We start from the raw sequence: 20,547 nt of genomic DNA on the forward strand, positions 1-20,547 counted from the left end.
CTAGGTGTATTCTATAAAGTATGCCTGAATCTAGGCGTACTTTACAGAACAAGCCTAAACTTCCACATGGATTATAGAATACACTGAGTGGCTGTCAACTAAATTTAGTCATGGGTGCTGTAAATCTCAACGCCTAAATTAAGAGCGAACTGGGTGTATTCTATAAGAACGCACATAGATTTGTGAAACGCCTACGACCCGCCCATTTCACACCCATGGCCATGCCCCCTTTTCAACTATGCAACTTAGAATTTACGCACATCACGTTACAGAATACATGTACACAGTTGTGTGCGTAAATTCAAATGAATGCCAATTAGTTCAATAATTGCTTGTTAGTTGGCAATAAAATCAGTGCTGATTGGCTTGTTAACTAATTAAGTTGCATGCACAAATACATAATATGACCGGATTTGCGCATGCAACTTAAGTCATGCTATATAGAATCTAGGGGTATACCCAGAATTGTAATGCCAGGCCATGTCCAGGCTTTAGCACTGAATTTCTGGGTTGTGGAGCCAGCAAATGCGTAGCCACTTAAGTGTGATATTCAGCAATTAGGCAGCTTTGGGTTACTGCATAGAGGGGTCCTTTTACAAAGGCGTGCTAGTGTTTTTAGCGCACACTAAAAATAAGCATGCATTAAATGTTAGAGACACCCATATATTTCTATGGGCATCTCTAGCATTTAGCATGCGCTAATCATTAATGCACACTAAAAACACTAGCGCGCCTTTGTAAAAGGACCCCAAAGATAGGACTGACTTTTATGCAGTCCTATTTATTTGGTTAATCTGGCTGCATAAGGGGTCCTTTTAGAAAGACGCGCTAGAAATTTTAGTGCATGCTAAAAATAAGTGTGTGCTAAATGCTAGAGATGCCCATAGGAATATACATGTTTAGTGTGTGCTAAATACACTAGCACGCCTTTGTAAAAGGGGCCCTAAATGCCATGAATATTAGCATTTAACCAGCCAAGTGCCAACTTCACCCCAGAATGCCCCCAACATAGCCAGTTTTGAGTTTGGCCCCAACTGGTTATTTTCAGCAGTTGAGTGCTGCTGAAAATATGCAAAATGCTGATTGCTGTCGACTGAATATCAGGTCCTTAAAGTTAACCACACTTAGGGGCCCTTTTACGAAGCAGTGGTAGGCCCAATCTGGGCTTACCGCTCGCTAAAATGGAAGTATCGCCGGGCTACCACAACAGCCCGGCGGCAGTTCCCTCCCCCATCACGCGCCATTTCCAGTGCTGCAAAAATATTTAATATTTTGTAGCACCAGTGTGTATCCAGCGGTAATCGCTCCCCCCTCCCAAAATGGCTGCACGGCCATTTCTTGAAAAAAAAACCCAAAGACCTGCCTTTTACCCACTGTGGTAAAAGGGGGCCTTGGCGCGCGTCAAAAACACACACCAATGCGAGCGCAGGCCTCCTTTTGCTGCAGCTTTGTAAAAGGATCCCTTACTGAGTACAAACAGAAATTACCACATTTGTGGTAAGCATTTTTCACATGCCAATCATGTGTTAGGGTTATCACCCTTTAGTAAAAGGGCCCTTATGTGCATTATTTTTTAAAGACAAGAGTACCTGCCGAACAAAAGCTGGTGCAAGTATTTGTGGGTACTTTTTTTCCCTCACCAGTGGACTTTGCACAGATGGTGGGCTGTGTACAAATTCCCCTCTACTGTGCCCAGTTTATTATTATTATTATTATTAGCATATTAGTTTTTATTCTCAACCACTGTTCCTAAATAATCATTTCTACTTAAAGAAAGAAATATAATTGGTGCAAAACTAAATTCCATCTCTTTTTACCAAAAATAATAAATAGCAGACCCATGCACATGCCAGGTGGAATACCTTTAATCTAACTAAATTAAGTTGATTTTAGTAACATAATAGATTTGGAAGCAAATTAACAAGATAAATTCTAGGCATAAACATTCTAAGTCACAAGCTTGGGAACTGGCTGCTATTGAAGCTAACAAAGCCCAAATATCGAGCCAGTTTTCAGACATTAACTCATCTAGTAATAGCCAAGGGCCTCTTTTACAAAGCCGTGCTACCGATTTTCAGTGTAGCAAATGAGTGGAAGCCCATTCAGTTCCTATGGGCTTCCTCTCATTTGCCACATGGGAATTGCTAGAGCAGCTTTGAAAAAAAAAAAAAGCCGTAAGATTCTTGAGCTTTCATTGGACATTGTTCTTGTCAGTGGCATAGCTAGGAATGAATGGGCCTTGGCAAAAAAATTAAGATGGGCTCCCTAGAAAACTACATCCCCCAAGGCAGTGAGGGGGGAGGGGGAATCCATTCAAAGCTCCTGTAAACAACCCTGCAGAAAACCTGTCATAGCAACAGAAATAGAAATCGAAAAGCAAGATACCAGAGATGCACATTTTCCAAAGCTGACATATTACATTAATTCAGAAAAAAACTTTGTTCAACCTTTTTTGTCTGAGCATAACTTTGGTCCTAGTGTTTCTTTTCTGCTTTTCTTTCTTTGTTTAACTCTGTTTCTAGGGTCTCCTCTCCTTTTGACTTTTCTTCTCTCTCTCTGACCAATATCCATTATCCCTCTTCATCCGTTATCCATCCTGTCCAGCATCTGCCTTCTATGTTCCTGTCCTTATACCATCCCCTCCATGTTCATCATCTGCCCTCTCAGTGTCCCTACCCTCCTCTCATATTCAACATCTCTCTTCTCTGTCCCAAACTTACTCTAATATCTCCTCTTTGTGTACCAGTCCCTATGCTCAGCATATTTTCTCAGTGCCTTTGTCCCTCCTCATGCCCAGCTTCTCCCCTCACTCTTTCTTTAGTCTTGCACCCAGTGGTGTGCTGGTACATTTTTAACAACAGGCTCTCTCTCCGGTCCACCTCTGTGCCCCCCCGTCCACCACTGCGCCCCCCATCCACCTCTGCGCCCCCGTCCACCTCTGCGCCCCCCCCAAAAAAATTGCAGAGCTGGCTATAGCTGGGGGGGGGGGGGGGGCAATGCATTACTCTCTCTAGGAAAAAAAAATTAAATGATCTCAGGTTCCAATCTAATTCATGTTTAATGTGGGATAAAATGCCATAAATAAACAAATATAAACTTTTAATGTTGAGCACCTGATTCTCAAAGTGAACATATTCCAAACACTATAATGAAAATAAAATGATTTTTTTTCTACCTTTGTGACCCTCCTCTCCCCTGCACCCATACCCAGCGACCCCCTCCATCCACCCATGCCCAGCAGCGACTCCCCTTCCCCCCATGCCACCCTCTCCCGAGTTGTTTGGCGGATTCTTCTCCTTCCTCCCTCCCGATGGTCTCTCACCGCCCGCTTGTTCTTTGAATTCTCCAGCGCTGACTGTCCCCCGCTGCTGATTCACGCTTCAAAATGGCCGCTGAAGTCTCGCGAGGCCGCCTCTGGAAGTCTCGGCGGTCATTTTTAAAGCGTGAACCAGCAGGGGAGGACAGTCAGCGCTGGAAGCGGGCAGGCAAGACTGCCTGCCCCGAAGAATTCAAAAAACAAGCGGGCGGTGAGGTGGATCCGGAGGGAGGGAGGAGGGAGGGAGGAGAGCCAGAGCCGGCTCCCAATTTTCAACAACCGGCTCGCAAGCCGGAAGAAAATTTAACAACCGGCTCTTGCGAGCCGGTGCGAGCTGGCTCCAGCACACCACTGCCTGCACCCCCCACCCTGGGACTAGCATTTATTCCTCTTTCTTCCTTGCCCCACCCCACCTCAAGACTAGCAGCTCTTCCTCTCTCACCATGACCCCCTTCCCCCACGGTCTGCATCCCTCTATCCCTCTCTTCATTGGTCCAGCATCTCTCCCTCCATTGGTCCAGCATCTCTCCATCTCTCTTCTACCCATCTCCCCTGAAGTGCAGCATCATCTACCCTCTCTCAAACGGCGTACCAAGGGCGGGACAGTGGGGGGGGCGGTCCTCCCAGGTGCACACTGCAAAGGAGTGCAGGGAGCAACTGTGCAGCTGTTGGCTCTCCTGGCTCCCTGCTCTCTCTGATGTTACTTCCTGTTCCGGGGCAGGGAACCGGCGGAGCCACACTGAAGGGGGGGTGTGTGGGGTGGAGGTGATGCACTGGGGGGGGGGAGGGGTGTGCATAGCGATCCACTCCAGGTGGCAGCCGAAGTAGGAACACCACTGCCTCTCTCCCTCGTTAGGTCTGGGTTTCTTTTGCTCTTTCTCTACCCCATTTTGGTCCAAGTCGCTCTCTCTCTCTCTCCCTGTTCCCCTCATCCCCACTCCCACAGGCCCGGCATCTCTCCATCTCCATCTGCTCCCTTCCCCCGCACAGGTCTGGTATCTCTCCCTTCCTATCCTCCCCCTCCCTCCACATAAGACCAATGTCTTTCTTTAGCCCCCCCCCCCCAATGATCCTCCAACCTGGCAGTGGAAGTGATGACTAAACTTGGCCTCCTGCCAGCCCTGCCAGGGCCTTTCCCCTGCTGGGTCTTACCTCCTTTGATGTAACTTCCTATGGGCATGACCCAGCAGATGAAAGAACCTGGAAGTGCTGCCAGGATGCTGGATGCTGTGAAGGGGTGTGGCAAGTTGCTAAAGAAAGATGCCTGATTTGCAGTGGGGATGGGGGGGGGGGGGACAGCGAGAGATATATCAGACAGTGTGTGGGGGGAGGAAGGGCAGCCCTGGACTTTTTGCCAGGCCTGCTCATGGTAGCTACACCCCTGGTTCTTATGAAAGTTAATCTGTCATTTTTGTTGCTGTCTTCAAAGCAAGCAGACACAGCAATTTATTATACAGCTGTGATAAGGATTTTACTACTTAGTTTCTTCTTCAGAACTCTAGAGTTCTACACACATATGGGATTTTCTAGTAATCAGCAGCGGTGACTACTAAAATATGACTCTGCGGAGTCTCTTGGATCAAACAGAGCTTTGCAAAAATGTTTCTCTTTTTATAGATAACCTCCACAATACAAAAACTCTGAAGGAGAGAACTTTTTGCAGAGCCAGGGATTAGAAACTAAGCTGAATAACAGTAAGTATTTCAGTTTATGCTTTGATACTGCTGTCAGGATTTTATCATACTCTTAAAGTGATTTAGTACTATTCGCAACCAAGAGCTACTTGCCAGAATCATGTTTAGGTATCCAATCCAATCAAAATCAGCATTTATGTCCTACCTCTTTTAACCAGAGAATCAAATTGGGTTACAACTAAAATAGTCTGTAAAAAACAATGAAGAACTAATGGAATCGGTCTAAATACTCATTGAATAAATGGTCCTTTAGCAATTTTTGACGTTAAATAATTAAGTTTACTTCTTATAGATACTGGAAGGTTATTCCACATCTTGCTAGACTGATAGCAGAATGAGCTTTCATGAAATGTTTTCAATAAATCTCCTTTGACTATGGGATAACCTAAATTAATACTAGAACAAAAACGAGACGTTAATCTAAAAGATGGAATAGACAATAATTGTAAATGGATGCTCAGACAGAAACATGGGTAATTTTAAAGACCATACAGGCAACCTTAAATTCTACATAGGCTTCAACTGGTAGCCAATGTAGAGATCTCAGCAATGGTGTGGCATGATGAAATCTCTTAGCCCCCAAAATCAGCTTTGCCACAGTATTCTGCATTAACTGCAATCCTTTTACTAGATTCCTACTAATCCCTGCAAATAAAACACTGCAGTAATCCAGCTGAGTCAAAACAATCACTTGACCTAACATACAATAATGATCAGGAAAAAGCAAACATCTAATTGTCCTTAACTGGCAAAATTTAAAGTAGATCTTGTCAGCTGAGTATCCAATATAACGCCTAAAACTCTTTCAAAAGTTTCAAATTTTAGTTGTTCTCTAGACTTTAATAGATTTAGGAATATCCAATAAAATGTGACTAAAATATAATAATTTTATTTTGGAAGTGTTTAGTTTTAATAAATTCTCTGCTGCCCAACTATTGTATCCTTTCAATACAATTCACTATTAATTTTTGACTATCTTCATTGCCCGATTCCAAAGGGACTAGAATGAAAATATCATCTGTGTAAGAAGAGATGAAAAATCCCAAGGATTCCAATGCTGGGCCCAAAGTACTCATAAAAACATTAAACAAAATAGGAGACAAAGGCGTATGTCTGCTCATTAAACAGCACAAAAATCTCTCTCTTATTTTCTTAACTTATTACATTTACTATGAATTAAGGGTGTAATTTTCAAAGTCCAAGGGTACTTTTTATCCATGGACTTTGCACCAATTTTCAAAATGAATGCAGTGTGTACGTTTGCTTTGAAACTTGCTGCAGGTACAAGCAAGTTTCAAGGTACATTTCCATCTGCAGGTGCTGTTTCAATTACAATAATGTATCCAGATTTCAAAATGCAATCTGCCTATGTTATTTTTTCCCTACAGCATAGTCACAGAAATGCATCCTCTCGCGCTCATCTATGGTCTGTTAACTGCATTGATGGAGGGCAATTTTCATCCTCCTCAAAAGTTGCCACCCTCGAATGCATGACTTTCACAGGATGTGCACTTTAAGCTGCATTAAAGAGAGATGGTCATGTGTGTGTGTGTGTGTGTGTGTGCGGGGGGTGGGGGGGCTTTGGAGGGGGAAGAAAACCGCATGTGTACATTTGATTTGCAAATTTACGTGTGCTATTTAGCTACCTACACAAACTGCTGGTGGACTGCAAGCAGATGCTTTTAAGGTTTTCTAAATTGCACTTGCTAATTTACTTTTTGAAAAATTGTGTAAAATATGCCCATTAATAGCCCCTGTGCAGTTTGGAAATACATGTGTTATTTCAAAATTGCCCTCTAAGTGTGTGTGTGGGGGGGGGGGGGGGTGGAATCAATCAATCCTGTTTCTAATCTGTGAGAACAGGACATTTCTCTGGTAAATGAACATTATTTTGCTTTGTGCTTTGGAAACAAAGATTGGGGTTTAAAGGAGGAATTGTAGGTTAGTGATAGGCAGAATAAAAATATAAAAAAGCAAACTTTATCAACTAATCTCCATACTCTTTTCCCCATAGCTTTAAAACTTGAACTTTGTACCACAGCATTAACAAATAGCCTGTAGCAGGCACAGCAGGACCTAGTTTAGTCTTCATCACGCCCACCCCTAGCACATCTCTTTATTTATAGCTATTGCAATTAGGATAACAAGCAAGGAGTGCTCTTACACAGTTTTAAATACATTTCATTACCTTCTAAGAAGAAAACACTAAATAAATCACACAATATACCATATATTAGGCTAAAATCCTTAATACCTAAAAAAGTGTTAAATTATTGAAAAATTAAAAAAATACTAAGATGGAGTCAGCAGTCCAGCAGCAAGAGGGGTGCTATCCAGTCTTTTTCACTGAGTGTTACATGTATGATTATCTCCCAGTTGGTGAGTGGTTATATGTGTGTGCCCGATGCAAAGAGCTCCTAGCTCTCAGAGAATGAGTCCATTCTCTTGAGGCTAGAATAGCAGACTTGGTGGAGCTGAGGGAGACAGAGAGGTACATAGAGGAGACCTACAGGCAGTGGTGTGCTGGAGCCAGCTCGCAAGAGCTGGTTGTTAAATTTTCTTCTGGCTTGCGAGCCGGTTGTTGAAAATAGCGAGCCGGCTCTGGCTCTCCTCCCTCCCTCCTCCCTCCCTCCGGATCCGCCTCACTGCCCGCTTGTTTTTTGAATTCTTCGGGGCAGGCAGTCTTGCCTGCCCGCTTCCAGCGCTGATTGTCCTCCCTTGCCGATTCACCCTTTAAAAATGGCCGCCGAGACTTCCAGAGGCGGCCTCGCGAGACTTCGGCTGAAGTCTCGGCGGCCATTTTGAAGCGCAAGTCGGCAAGGGAGGACAGTTGGCGCTGGAAGCGGGCAGGCAAGACTGCCTGCCCCGAAGAATTCAAAAAACAAATGGGCGATGAGGGACCGGATCGGGAGGGAGGGTGGGAGGGAGGAGAAGAATTCACGAAACAACTCGGGAGGGGATGGCAGGGGGAAAAGGGAGTCGCTGCTGGGCATGGGTGGATGGAGGGGGTCCCTGGGTATGGGTGCATGCAGGGCAGGGGAGAGGAGGGTACACTGCTGGACATGGGTGCATGCAGGGCAGAGGAAAGGAGGGTCACTGCTGGACATGGTGCATGCAGGGGAGAGGAGGGTCACTGCTGGACATCTGGGTGCATGCAGGGCAGAGGAGGGTCGCTGGGTATGGGTGCATGCAGGGCAGGGGAGTGGAGGGTCACTGCTGGACATGGGTGCATGCAGGGGAGAGGAGGGTCACTACTGGACATCTGGGTGCATGCAGGGCAGGGGAAAGGAGGGTCACTGCTGGACATGGGTGCATGCAGGGGAGAGGAGGGTCACTACTGGACATCTGGGTGCATGCAGGGCAGGGCAGAGGAGGGTCACTGGGTATGGGTGCATGCAGGGCATGGGAGAGGAGGGTCACTGCTGGACATGGGTGCATGCAGGGCAGGGTAAAGGAGGGTCACTGCTGGACATCTGGGTGCATGCAGGGCAGAGGAGGGTCACTGGGTATGGGTGCATGCAGGGGAGGGGAGTGGAGGGTCACTGCTGGACATGGGTGCATGCAGGGTAGGGGAGAGGAGGGTACACTGCTGGACATAGGTGCTTGCAGGGCAGGGGAAAGGAGGGTCACTGCTGGACATGGGTGCATGCAGGGGAGAGAAGAGTCACTGCTGGACATCTGGGTGCATGCAGGGCAGGGCAGAGGAGGATCGCTGGGTATGGGTGCATGCAGGGCAGGGGAGAGGAGGGGAGAGAGAAGAAATGCTGGACATGGATGGAGGGGAGAGAAGAGTGAGGAAGAAGATTAGATGAGGGAAAAGGAGGAGAGGAGAAAAACTGCACATGGATGAAGAAAATAGGCAGAAGCTGAGGACCAGAAATGAAGAAGAAAGGAGGAAAGAAATAAATGGAAAGGAAGCCCTGGAAACAGAGTTAAGAGGACAGATAGCAGCAGAATCAGATACTGGGCCAGCATGATCAGAAAAACAGTCACCAGACAACAAAGGTAGAAAAAAAATCATTTTATTTTCATTATAGTGTTTGGAATATGTTCACTTTGAGAATCAGGTGCTGAACATTAAAAGTTTATATTTATTTACTTATTTATGGCATTTTATCCCACATTAAACATGAATTAGATTGGAACCTGGGATCATTTAATTTTTTTTCCTGGAGAGAGTAATGCATTGCCCCCCCCCCCCCCCCCCGGCTATAGCCAGCTCTGCAATTTGGGTGGGGTGCCGAGGTGGACGGGGGGCGCAGTGGTGGATGGGGGGGGGGGGGGGCGCCGAGGTGGACTGGGGAGAGAGCCTGTTGTTAAAAATTTACCAGCACACCACTGCCTACAGGGATGTTGTAGAGAAGTCCCACCTCCAGTCTAGTAGCCCCTGTGCTGCCTTGGAGGAGGGAGATCTCCTAGAAGGGCAGCATCAACTTGGTGAAGTAGGAAGTACTCCTGTATCCAGGACCTGCCTACCGGGGGATGTACTATCCTCTTGCACCAAGGATGTGTCTCCAAGTTCTGCCCAGGAGGGAAGGGTTAGGACAGCTGTTGTAGTTGGTGATTCAATCATTAGGCATATAGATAGCTGGGTGGCTGGTGGATGTGAGGATTGCCTGGTGACTTGCCTGCCTGGTGCGAAGGTGGTGGACCTTACGCATCATCTAGATAGAATCTTAGATAGTGCTGTGGAAGAGCCAGCTGTCATGGTACATTTGGGTACCAGTGACATAGGAAAATGTGGGAGAGAGGTTCTGGAAGCCAAATTTAGGCTCTTAGATAGAAAGCTGAAGTCCAGATCCTCCAGGGTCGCATTTTCAGAAATGTTCCCCGTTCCACACACAGGACCCAAAAAGTAGGCAGAGCTCCAAAGTCTCAATGCGTGGTTGAGATGATGGTGCAGGGATGAAGGGTTTAGATTTGTTAGGAACTGGGTGACATTCTGGGAAAGGGGGAGACTGTTCCGAAAGGATGGGCTCCACCTTAACCGGGATGGAACCAGGCTGCTGGTGCTAACTTTTAAAAAAGAGATAGAGCAGCTTTTAAATTAGAATGCGTGTGTGTTGTGTTTGTGTGTGTGTGTGGGGGGAAGCCGACAGTTGCCCAGGAGCGCATGATTCAGTGTGGAGTATCCTTGATACAACTGAAACAGGATTTTTAGGGAATCCCAGTAGAGAGATTTCAGCAATGCTGAAAGTAAGCCAGGTGTGTTTAATGAGAGAGCAGGATAAAGGATGCGCATTATCCCCTTCAACTTCTAAGCAGCTTGTTGATCAAAAGAAAAAACACAATTTGAAGTGCCTGTACACAAATGGTAGATGCCTAAAAACTAAGATGGGAAAGTTAGAACATATAGCACTAAATGATGAGGTAGATATAATAGGCATCTCAGAGACTTGGTGGAAAGAGGACAATCAATGGGACACTGTGTTAACAGGGTACAACTTGTATCACAACGATAGAAAGGATAAAATTGGAGGGGGGTTGCGCTATATGTTAAAGAGGGAATTGAGTCAAATAAAATAAACATTCCACATAACACAGATAATAACGTGGAATCATTATGGATAAAAATTCCATGTTTGAAGAGAAGGAATATTTATTTAGGGCTGTACTACCGTCCGCCAGGACAGAACGAACAGACGGATGAAAAAATATTTACAGAAATTAGGAAAGCTGGCAAATTGGGCAATTCTATAATAATGGGTGATTTCAATTACCCCGATATTGACTGAATAAATGTTACATCAGGGAGTGCCAGGGAGATAAAATTTCTAGATGTAATAAACGACTGCTTCTTGAAGTATCTGGTCCAGGAACTGAAGAGAGGGGGAGCCATTTTGGATCTGGTCCTTGGTGTCGTGCAGGGCATAGTGCGAGAGGTGGCGATGTTGGGTCCGCTGGGAAACAGTGAGCTACTATCTGGGATAAACCCGCAAAAGAAATCTACTGTAGCAGCACTTAATTTTCAAAAGGGCGGCTATAATAAAATGAGGAAAATGGTTAAAAAGAAACTAAAAGGATCAGCTGCAAAAGAGAAAAACATTCAAAAAGTGACATGTCTGCATTTGGACATTTATCTCACAAAAATGTCCAAATCAGTATTTTTGAAAGCTCTTTTTAGATGTTTTTCTCTGAAGTACGTCAGAAGGATGTCTAAATCTCAAGAGGGCTTGCCAGGGGCGTGTTCAAGGCGGGACTTGGACGTTCCTAAGACTTAGTCGTCTTTCAGACATAATGGAACAAAACAAAAACGTCCAGGACGAAACTTGTTTTTATAGCAAATAGCTGCAGTGGGAATTGAACCCACTACCCCAGGATCAAAGTCAAAGTCTACTGCACTAACCACTTGGCTACTCCTCCACTTCACAGAAAATGATGCCCTTACTCCCCAAGTGGTCACCAACCCCCTCCCACTCCAAAAAAATGTGATTAAAAATATTACTTGGCAGCCTCTGATGTTATATTCAGGTCTATTAGAATAGCATGCAGGTCTCTGGAGTAGTGTAGTACTGGTGCACTGCACTGCAGACAGGTGGACCCAGGCTTCTACCACCCCCTTACCTGTTACACTTGTGGAGGAAACTGTGAGTCCTCCAAAACCCACTGTACCCACATATTGGTGCTCCCTTCACCTGTAAGGGCTATGATAGTGGTGCACATTTGGGGGTGGTGGGTTTTGGGGGGCTCAGCAGAAAATGGAAGGGAGTAATGGTGAGATGTGTACCTGGGGCATTTTATAAAGTCCACTGCAGTGCCCCCAAGGATGCCCTATTGCTTTCCTGGGATGTCACTTTTCCACTATTGTACCTGATGCCAAACTTTCTATTTTTTTTTTATTTTTTTTATATAAATACCAAGTGTTATTTTTCCATACTTGATAGCAAGAGTGTACATTCCCTAATTACCTGTCCCAATACAACTGAAGCTTTTACTTCCTCAGTGCATGTAAATGGTTTCATCCCTGTGTGGATTCTCTGATACCGTGTGAGGCTTTCTTTCCAACCAAAGCTTTTACCACACTCAGGACATGTAAATGGTTTCACTCCTGTGTGTATTCTCTGGTGCATTGTGAGGTTTACCTTCTGACCAAAGCTTTTATCAGACTTTATACATGCAAATGGTTTCTCTCCTGTGTGGATTTTTTACCACACTTAGAACATGTGAATGGTTTCACTCTATTGTAGATTTTCTTGTGTATTTTGTACATTTTGCATTTGGGCGTTTTTTGTTTGAAAATGGACCAAACAATAAAATATCCAAATCACAAAATGTTTTTCCAAACAGTATTTTCAAAAGGAAAAGAGAGACTTTTTTTTTGTAGAAAATGACTTTTCCTGTTCTGACTTCGGACGTTTTACAAAAAACGTCCAAATTCAGACTTAGATGTCATATCCAAAAATGCCCCTTGTGCATTTGATTTGCCCTAGTCATAAGGAGTAGCAGTGGGAATTGAACCCATGTTGCCAGGATCAAAGCTCGCTGCACTAACCATTAAGCCACTCCTCCTCTGTTTTGGATGTTTTGCATTTGGACATTTTTTGTTTGAAAATGGACCAAAAAAAAAACGTCCAAATCACAAGACGTCCATAGTATTTTTGAACACAAAAGATAGATGTCTATCTTTTTCGAAAATTACCTTCTTTCCTGTTCAGAATTTGGACATTTTTGTAAAATGTCCAAATTCTGATTTAGACGTTCTATCGGAAATGCCCCTCCACATCAGGCATGGATATTATTCAAAAATACCATTTTGGAAGCCCAGTCCAGATAAATTCTACGTATTTGCAAAGGTGGAAAGAAGAGAAAACAGCCTGCATGGTTAAAAGGTGAAGTAAAAGAGGCCAATACAGCCAAGAGATTGTCCTTCAAAGAATGGAAAAAGGATCCAAATGAAGAAAATAATAAGCAACATAAGCACTGGCAAGTCAGATGCAAAGAAGGCTAAAAGAGAATATGAAGAGAAGCTTGTCACAGAGGATAAAACTCACAGTAACAACTTTTTCAGGTACATCAGAAGCAAAAAGCCTGCGAGGGAATCCGTGGGACTGTTAGATCATGAAGGAGCAAAAGGGGCGCTCAGGGAGGACAAGGCCATAGTGGAGAAACTGAATGAATTCTTTCCTTCTATCTTTACAGAAGAAGATGTAAGAGATGGTTTTCAAGGGTAATGGTTTTCAAGGGTAATGATGCAGAGGAATTGAACGAAATCTCGGTGAACTTGGAAGATGTACTGAGCTAAATTGACAAATTAAAGAGTAGTACATCACCTGGACCGGATAGCATGCATCCAAGGGTACTAAAGAACTCAAGCATGAAATTGCTGATCTGCTGTTAGTAATATGTAACCTGTCATTAAAATCGTCTGTAGTACCTGAAGATTGGAGGGTGGCCAATGTGACGCTGATTTTTAAAAAGGGTTCTAAGGGTGATCCGTGAAATTATAGACCGGTAAGTCTGACGCTGGTGCCAAGCAAAATAGTGGAAACTATTATAAAGAATAAAATTATAGAACATGTAGACAAACATGGTTTAATGGGACAGAGTCAGCCTGGGTTCAGCCGAGGGAAGTCTTGCCTCACCAATTTGCTTAATTTCTTTGAAGGCATGAATAAACATGTGGATAAAGGTGAGCCGGTTGATGTAGTGTACCTAGATTTTCAGAAAGTTTTGATGAAGTTCCTCATGACAGACTCCTGAGAAAATTAAAGAGGCATGGGATAGGAGGCAAGGTTCTGTTGAGGAATAGGAATTGGTTATTGGGCAGAAAACAGATAGTAGGGTTAAATGGTCATTTCTCTCAGTGGAGGAGAGTGAACAGTGGAGTGCCACAGGGATCTATACTGGGACCGGTGCTATTTAACATATTTATAAATCATATGGAAATCGGAACGACGAATGAGGTGATCAAATCTGCAGATGATACAAAACTATTCAAGGTTGTTAAAACATGTGCGGACTGTGAAATATTGCAGGAAGATCTTAGGAAATTGGAAGACTGGGCATCCAAATGGCAGATGAAATTTAATGTGGACAAATGCAAGGTGATGCACATTGGAGAGAATAATCTGAATCACAGTTACCTGATGCTAGGGTCCACCTTGGGGGTCAGCGCTCAAGAAAAAGATCTAGGTGTTGTTGTAGATAATACGCTGAAATCTTCTGGTCAGTGTGCGGTGGTGGCCAAAAAAGCAAACAGGAATTATTAGGAAAGGTATGGTGAATAAGACCAAAAATACTATAATGCCTTTGTATTGCTTCATGATGCGTTCGCTCCTTGAGTATTGCTCTCAGTTCTGGTTGCCGTATCTCAAAAAGGATATAGCGGAATTAGAAAAGGTTCAAAGATGAGCGACTCAAAGGGGATGGAACTCCTCTCATATGAGGAAAGGCTAAAGAGGTTAGGGCTCTTCAGCTTGGAAAAGAGACAGCTGAGGGGAGATATGATTGAAGTCTACAAAATCCTGAGTAGTGTAGAACGAGTAAAAGTAAATCTATTTTTTAGTCATTCCAAAAGTACAAAGACTAGGGGACAGTCGAGAAAGTTACATGAAAATAATTTTAAAACAAATAGGAGGAAATATTTTTTCACTCAACAAATAGTTAAGCTCTGAAACTCTTTGCTGGAGGAGGTGGTGACAGCAGTTAGCGTATCTGGGTTTAAAAAAGGTGTGGACAAATTCCTGGAGGAAAAGTCCATAGTCTGCTATCGAGACAGACATAGGAAGCAACTGCTTGCCCTGGGATTTCTAGTATGGAGTGTTGCCACGATTTGAGTTTCTGCCAGGTACTTGTGACCTGGCTTAGCCACTGTTTGGGAAACAGGATACTGGGCTAGATGGACCATTGGTCTGAACCAGTATGGCTACTCTTATGTTCTTACATATGTGACCCTCTGAGCAAACAGGTACCAAAAATGGGGTATGCAACATATTTACACCACAAAATAGAGGGATATCAACTGTATAATCCTGCAAAATTTCAGCCTCAGGAATGGACTAATTACATCTTTAACAAATAAGAAATGTTTATCAATAAAAAAGTAATTAACACCAGAAATCACATACCCTACTTTAGGTACCTGTAATTTTTAGGTTGGTGAACATGAAAAAAAAATCAAAGCTGTTGAAAAAATTGCATAGTCCCTTTCGACTGACCCTATAGTACAGTGATCTGCCTGTTTGCTAAGCCGTGCTAGCGGCTGTGGTGTGCTAATGCCGACACAGCCTATTTACTTTAAATGGGCTGTGTTGGCATTGCCTCGCGGCTTAGTAAACAAAGGGGAAAACTTTCAAAAATGAAAATTGCCCACATTTGCCCTTCTAAACATTTATACCCCTCGGTTATTTTTAATCCCAGTTTTGGTACCCTGTTGCTTAGCAGGCCACACATTTTTTTCTGATAATAACACTAAAACATTTGTAGGGACTGCATTTTATGGACTAAATTAACTTTAACTATAAACACAAGTCAGTAGTATAAACACAAGTCAGTACTATAAATGCAACCTGACATCTTGCATACCTGTGACGTAATTCTTTAAATCCATTTCAGTGCTGAAAGGGTTGTTGTTCTTGAACATGTAGAGGTTGAATGGGACGGGATCCTTACCAATGTTTTTCCATATTGAATAATCGGGAGCTGTCCAACGGCCAGCCAAGACATCATAGTCCCTCTGAGTAAAATGGACCAGTTTAGTCAAAGGATCATACAATCCCCCATGAAATCCAATTACCAACTGGAAATTTGGGTTGGAATCGTAATATATTTCTCCATATGCTGTGTACTGAAGTTGCTTTATTATTAGGCCATTGATACTGAACACTGCCAGTGGGGTACCAGTATTGTCAGAAGCAATGTAGTATTCTTCTCCACTGCTGCTTTCCATTGCAAAAAGATGGCTTTGGAGATCATAATATAGGGAGGTAATTTCTGAATTGGAATGGTTATAGACATGGGTTACCCGAATGGGATTGTGAAGATCAGCATAAAAGAACTGGAGGTGATGCCCTAGGTTAGTTTTATATGAAGTCCTTCGCCCTAATCCATCATAGCGGTACTGAATACTCCATCCGTTGACTTTGTTGTAAGCCTTTGTCAAGAGACCTTTGGAATTATACTCAAATATATCCGAGCCCCGCTGACTCAAGAATCCATCATCATCAATTTTATACTGCACATCCCCCAGACGAGTAATTCTGTCTCGTAGGTCATAGCGGAGGGGCATCAAACGGGCATTGTTTCCTGGATTAAGTAGATGAAGATTCCCATTTAGATCATAACTATATCGCCAAGTGGGCCTGTCATTAACTGCCACATTTTGCAACTGTCCATCCACATCATAATCATAGGTGTATTTGGTAGTGTTGGCATAGGGCCCAAGTTTTAACTCTCTCTTTGTTACTCGTCCCATGCTGTCATACTGGACTGTCATCCAATACATTAGTGATCGAAACATTTCATACTGAACTTCCTTAATGCGCCCATGAGTATCAAAGTGTTTGGTCAGAGTCATCACAGCTGTGGTGATGATTTGGTTTATATCATAATATATGACACCAAATTTTCCAAAATGCTCAATTTTGCCAGAGATTTCATCATAGCGGTACAGTTCAACTGGAAGGGGTGTTTCACTTATGATAGGCTTGATGCTAGCTATACGAAAACTGTTGTCATGGTAAGTGTAATCAAATCTAGCATTCACCATGCCCTCTTCAGAGAATCTGTAGATTTGTTTGTCTACAAGAGGGCCGATTTTTCTGTAACGAATTGTACAAGAAAATCCACCACTCTGTAGGTTAACCATTTTCAAGACGCCAGTTGTTTCATCGTATCCAAAGGTAACCGCAGTGCTATCATAAACAATTTCAGACAGCTTAGATAGTTTTCCATACTTGTAGAACACTTGTCGACCTGTTCCTAAGAAGGATTTTTTTAATATTCTGCCATGTTCACTGTAATCAAAAATCACTGAAGCATTGCTTTCTGGAGGGTTATAAATATTCCTGATGTACCCGATAGATGTATGAGTGGACATACTGTGCCGAGCAACACTGGGCATAGTGACAGCATGGAGGCGGTCTGATGTATCATACTCAAAGATGTACTGTCTTTGGCTCTGCAGAAGTAGTACCATTGACTGCAAATAGAACAGAAAAGAATATATTTAAAGTTGCATTCAACTGTTTTCAGAATTCTTTAAGCTGTGAAAAAAATATATATAGAGAGAGAGATCAGTTAAAAAAAAATACCCAAACAAATTGTACTTTGCAATCCTAAGTAAAAAAATTTGAATATTATATATTAAAGTAAAATGGCACAGTTTGGTGATCTTCACTACTTTTCAAGTGGGGGCCACTTTGGCAACAAACATATGAATCTGAGAGCCAAGATTCTGGTTGGACAAAGCAACCACACACTGGGTGAGTCCACATCCAATGGCACAACTGGCCTGGGGCTTCCCCCTCAATGATCCAATCAGCTTCATTGCTGAGGTGCCTTGAGAGTGACTCATGTACCTAAGACAAAGTCCATTTCTGCACTCTCTCCCACATACACTATCTTTCTAAAATACACAGTATCTTCCAACCGTATCCTAGCTAGTGTCAATCCCTACTCAACATGCTGTCTCTACCTCCATCCCTTTCATGCAAGCTACAGTTCAGTTTTTAATCCCCTCATACTTTCATCATAGGCTTGTTGGCAGAACCATCTCTGGAACAGCTATTGCTTTCTTCTGGTGCCACATGCATGTTGGTAACTTTCAGTCACATAGGGGCTCATTTTCAAAGCACATAGACTTACAAAGTTCCATAGGTTACTCACGTAACTTTGTAAGTCTAAGTGCTTTGAAAATACATCTCATAGTGCCCCAGCTCCCACGCTTCTCTGTCTTGTGAGAATACTGTGGGAATCTGAGCAGCACAGAGCTCAGACTTGCTGAGAGCTGCTTGGTGCAGGCAAAAAACAGAATAAATGCTATAGAGACGGTACCAGCTGGAAATCTCCAGAGAAGGTGAAGGAGAGCGTCTATATTGGGGAAGGAGTCACCACTGGTTTCTGGACCTTACACTGCCATAGTTTATATCCAGTGGTGTGCTGGTAAATGTTTAACAACCGACTCTCTCTCTGAAAAAAAAAACACCCGCAGATACGTAAGTACAAATGATATGTGCAGGCAGCAACCAATTTATAAATAATATTAAAACATACAATATATATATATATATATATATATATATATTTTTTTTTTACTGTAAATTCGAAATGGCTAATTGATTTGCACATAATGCCACACTCTTGTATCTATAGCCAACCTATATTTGCTATTCATCCAAGATGTTTGCTATTCATCCCAATCTGCCAATTCTTTTCCCAATAAATTTATTGACATTAAATCTGACATATGATTTACTGTCAGACTATTTCTCACCCTATATACCAATATGCCCACTACTGGGAAACTGGAACAAGCTGGACTGTTACAGATTCCTACACAGACACTACATGCCAGCAGAATCCTTCACCTCAGTCATACATGCAGAACATGGACAGACCCTCAACTGATACAAATTAGGGGCCACAAAAAAACATGCAACAACAACTATGAGTAGCATGTCCCCCTCTTCTTTCCATCCCCTTCTATGTGCTGCATTTCTCCCTTTTTTCCTTCTCTCCTCTCCATGTAGGGCATGTCTCCCTCTCCTCTCCCTCTCATCCACGTGCAGCTTATCCCTTTCTCTCCCTCTCATCCACAAGTAGCTTGTCCCCTTCTCTCTCTCTCATCCATGCAGCTTGTCCCTTGTCTCTTCCTCTCATCGACACGCTGCTTGTCCCCTTCTCTTCCTTTCATCCACACGCTGCTTGTCCCCATCTCTCCCTCATCCACACGCTGCTTGTCCCCTTCTCTCCCTCTCATCCACTCAGCTTATCCCCTTCTCTCTCTCACACAGCATGTTTATCAAATCCCCGCTCCCTGGGCGTACCTTACAGCCCTGGTGGTCCAGTGGTTAGCTGGGGCAGGAGTGATCCTCCTATGCTCCTTTCTATGCAGTCTCCACTCTCTGTACTGAAAAATGGCTGCCACGAGTTCTCATGGCAATCTCGTGAGACTGCCACGAGTTCACGCAGCAATCTCGCAAGACTGCCGCTGAAACTTGTGGCAGTCGCTTCCAGTACAGAGAGTGGAAACTGCATAGGCAGGAGCATAGGAGGATTGCTCCTGCCCCAGCTGATCTGGCTCAACAACCGGCTTGCAAAATTAAAAAAAAAAACCAACAACCGGCTCTCGTTAGCTGGTGTGAGCCGACTCCAGCACACCACTGTTTATGTCCTTATTGGGCAGATTTTCCAAGTTACCCAGTTCCAAGGTGAGAGATTTTAGCCAGTCCTGGATTTCTGTCAATCTTATCCTGGTGCATTATGGTACCTTCAGCACTGATTTCAATGGGAAGGATCAATGACTAGAAATCCCACACTGACTTAGGATGTAAGTTGAAAACCAGAATCGGCCAAAAAGTCTCCCTCCTGGAACTGAATAACTTGGCAGCTCTGTTATTGGGTTTTGTCCATGTTGGATGTGGTTACAGTTGTGGATTTTTGCACTCTATATACTGTTTATTTATGTCTGTTTATTTATTTATTAGGATTTATTTACTGCCTTTTTGAAGAAATTAACTCAAGGCAGTGTACAGTAAGAATAGATCAAACATGAGCAATAGACAATTACAGTAGTAAAAAAATTCAAAAACAATATAAAGTATGGCATGGTATACTACTTACAATGCCAACCCAATACGTAAGAACATTTTAATTGATAGTGAAGGGTTAATTATAACACTTCACCACTCCATCCTCATTCTGAATTTCATCTTTCTATAACTGTCTGCTTAGATCTCTTTTCTCATCCTTGATCTTTTTGTAACACCAATTGTACCTGCTACTCTGGAATGGTGATGCCATAACAGGCCCTTGTAAGCCACATTGAGCCTACAAATAGGTGGGAAAATGTGGGATACAAATGCAAAAAATGAAAATAAAGCAAAGGTGGAACATATAGATAGGTAAGAGAGTAAGAAGAGTTAGAAAGTCAGTGACTAATTTAAAGAAAGTTGCACATGAGGTCAGAGAGATGGTTAGATATTATCTTAGCTGGGGTAGGAGTGGATAAACATGTCCTGCTGCAGTATGTGCAGCCCGAGTCATTCCTTGTGTGTGTGACTGAGACTGAGTTAGTTACTTCCTCCATTCAAGGCCTGGTTGAAGAGCCAAGCTTTCATCTGCTTCCTGAAGTAGAGATAGTCTTGTGTTAAGCGCAGCCTTTCAGGCACTGCGTTCCAGAGTGTGGGGGCTATATATATATATTAGGGTGGGGTATCACACTCTCTGTCTGTCTCCCTGACAGTGACTGTCATTCATGGTGTGATTGCCTTCTTGTTGTCAGTTTGTGATGGTGTCTCTTTGTTCTCTATGACTTTGCCTGAGGTTGTGATGATTCATCTCTCTACTGAAGTGTGGCAGTCTCTCTCTCTCTCTCTC

General features: G+C 43.4%; 1 protein-coding gene across 1 annotated transcript in view; it reads right to left on the reverse strand.

Moving 5' to 3' along the window:
* TENM2 (teneurin transmembrane protein 2) overlaps window positions 1–20,547 on the reverse strand; it is a 1,250,894-nt gene that overhangs the window by 43,190 nt on the left and 1,187,157 nt on the right. The window contains exon 26 of the mRNA XM_030212543.1: window positions 15,535–17,149. Within this exon, the coding sequence (XP_030068403.1) occupies window positions 15,535–17,149 (1,615 nt within the window). The remainder of the gene's footprint in view (window positions 1–15,534; window positions 17,150–20,547) is intronic.

The sequence above is a fragment of the Microcaecilia unicolor genome, chromosome 8, assembly GCF_901765095.1.
Source record: "Microcaecilia unicolor chromosome 8, aMicUni1.1, whole genome shotgun sequence".
Classification (NCBI taxonomy): Eukaryota; Metazoa; Chordata; class Amphibia; order Gymnophiona; family Siphonopidae; genus Microcaecilia; species Microcaecilia unicolor.